The sequence below is a fragment of the Syzygium oleosum genome, unplaced genomic scaffold, assembly GCF_021117445.2.
Source record: "Syzygium oleosum isolate NSW1041296 unplaced genomic scaffold, Sole_v2.1 Sole_v2.18, whole genome shotgun sequence".
NCBI classification, from domain to species: Eukaryota; Viridiplantae; Streptophyta; class Magnoliopsida; order Myrtales; family Myrtaceae; genus Syzygium; species Syzygium oleosum.
Window position 1 is genome coordinate 1,098,033 of NW_026607502.1, and position 2,598 is coordinate 1,100,630.

The 2,598-nt window shown below is 45.0% G+C and overlaps 1 protein-coding gene across 1 annotated transcript; it reads right to left on the reverse strand.

Moving 5' to 3' along the window:
• Positions 1–444: 444 nt before the first annotated feature.
• On the reverse strand, positions 445–2,190 carry LOC115686648 (NAC transcription factor 25). Its single transcript, XM_030612014.2, has 3 exons — positions 1,830–2,190; positions 1,430–1,737; positions 445–1,331 (listed from the first exon to the last, which is right to left on the reverse strand). Exons 1-3 carry the CDS (start codon positions 2,011–2,013, stop codon positions 792–794), a joined length of 1,032 nt encoding a protein of 343 aa, XP_030467874.2. The 5' UTR covers positions 2,014–2,190; the 3' UTR covers positions 445–791.
• Between the last annotated feature and the right edge of the window lie 408 nt (positions 2,191–2,598).

Consider the following 2,598-nt stretch of genomic DNA (forward strand, 5'->3'; position numbering starts at 1 on the left):
CAATATCTTGATGCAATTGCAATCGAAACTTGGCAGGAAAACATATAAAGAAAAGGCAGTTTCAGCAACTGATTATCAAGAACACATTATATTTATAGACAATATTCAACCTCAGACGTGAAAATCCACGCTTATTTGAGGACAAATCATGAAAGTTATTACTATATGGTAGTAGGGTCGTCACTTAAATAGCCAAATAATAAAATTTTCGATAAATTTACCAACCTTTCGCATAATTAAAATTTAAATCCTCCTCGTCTCACCTTACCGATCTAATTAGTATAAAAAAATTTCCTTTTTTTTCACATGCAGAGGATCGTAGTTTCAGCTTTCGGTGCATATCCTCGTGGGTGTCACACATATTTTTTTCTAGTTTGGCTAGACACAAAAAGTTCATATAATATATATCTATAAATGGTATGATACGTATTTCAAAAAAATAAATAAATAAAACACCTATGTAAATGGTAAACTTTATATGAAGGTGAACCGAAAAAAAAAAAATTTCCTGGCTTCACGTTTGTCCTCCATTGAAAGCACTGAGGCTTATAATGTATTTTCCTTCTCCTTTTGCTCTCTTCTGAAAATGTACATTATTCATGTACCTGCATGTAATTGCTACCTATCAAGTATAGAGCTATGTAATCTAAAATGGACGTATGCATGAGTCCATCTTGATCCTAAAATAACAAAGAAAATCACGAGAAAAAGGAGATCAGAGCACATCTGACTCCATCCTTTGTTTGCATTTTTCGCCTGAGTATTACTTCCTTTGCTTCTTGGCTAATGACCTATGAGCTCGGCCAGTTCACGCCGGGGAGTTGGAACTGCTGCCGGAAGTCGCCGTCCCCAATCGAACTCACAAGGAACATGTGCGGATGAAAGGGCTCGCCATTTTGCGGAATCTGATGGAGCAGAGAGACGAAGGAGTTGCCGTCGTCCATGCCGTTGGCGCCGCCGTTTCGATCGTCATGGCCGCCCTCGTATCGCTTACCCGAGATCGCTGATCCGTCCTCGCTCCAGAACTGCACCGGCGCAGGGCACCTGCGTCGCGACTCGTCGCTGGCGAACGTGGCTGAGTGGGCAATCGAGACGCCTGGTTTCGCGGTTGAGAAAGGCAACTGATGAGAAGTCGAACTGTTGTGGATGGTTTCCGGCAATATTCCGTCGAAGAAGGCCTCATCGTTATTCCCAGGTAAAAAGGAGCTGTAATTCACGCCTTTTGACGTCGATGGATTCATGTTCGGCGGAGCAAGGTTCTCATTCCCGGGCTCGACCGGCCGGACTGAACTGCTTTTCTTGTAAATCCGGCATAACACCCAGTCATCAAGCTAATGCACAAAACAAGCAAAGTCACACCCAACTTTATCAGTACTACTATATAAAGACGTGCGAAGTTACCAAGATGAGATATATGAAATTTCCTTACGCGTAAAGAGCCTTTTCTGCTTGCCGAATCCGCCTTTGGAGGCTTCGGAGCCGAGTTGCCGTCCATGAAACGGTATTCATGCATGATCCAGTCGGTCTTAGTCCCTTTCGGAGGCTTCCCACAATAGAAAACGAGCGCCTTTTTGACGCCGACCTTGCGGTTACCGATCGAAGCAAATATAGGCTTATCGGTGCCGGTGGCTTTCCAATACCCGGACGTCGCAGCCCGATTCGGCCGCGCTCCATTCGGATATTTCCGATCCCTGGGGCTGAAGAAGTACCACTCTTGCTCCCCAAATATGGCCTTACCTGAAAGTATGGAATTTAAAGGAAAATTCAATCTAGTGCTAAGATGAAGAAGAACATAAGTACGAACCCAGCATGTACTCGTAACTAATTACTTGGCAGCTCCCACGGGTCGAACTTGTAAAGATCGATCTCGGCGATGATCGAAACCGGCAGTGGCTCCAAGGCGACCTTCTTTCCAAGGTAATGAACCACTAATTCCTCATCTGTGGGGTGGAACCGGAAGCCGGGCGGTAGGTGCGGATGCTGCGAATTCGTCGGTGAGTCCGTGCTCGCCATCGGAGATGGAACCGATGATGCTCTCCCAGGAAAATCCGTGTTAGAAAAGTCTTCTACTTCAGATAGAAGACCACCCCGGTGCACAACAATAGGAAGACATTGCAGATAGTTTGTGATGAACTTATGACATATGATCTTGGAAGAGAGAGAGAGAGAGAGAGATGGGCACTGGAGATGGCTTGTTTTAATGAGTTGTGACAAAGAATTAGCTGTGTTTAGGTACTGATCAAAGCTGTGGTTCGCCGACACGTGGCGAGTCGGGAGGGTGGGGGCCACGGGGAGGCATATGGGACCAAAAATGGAGGAAGCACAGGTTTTGTGGGGGTGGGGGAGCTGCGGAGGTTTTGAACTGCCTCGACGCCTTTTTGGTGTCATGCCTTTCTTATGTAATAGGCACATAAAGATAAAATACAGAAAACTAAAGGGAAAAATAAGCCATTGAGTTCAGCAGAATTTTGGGTTTAGAGAAGGTCTCAAGTAGCTTTGACCCTAGGAATTGTTGAACTTGAACAAAAGACTAATGTTCGGCATGAATTGACATGAAGTAGAGCGTAGTGAGGAAATTCGAGGCATTAAGTGCAAAGT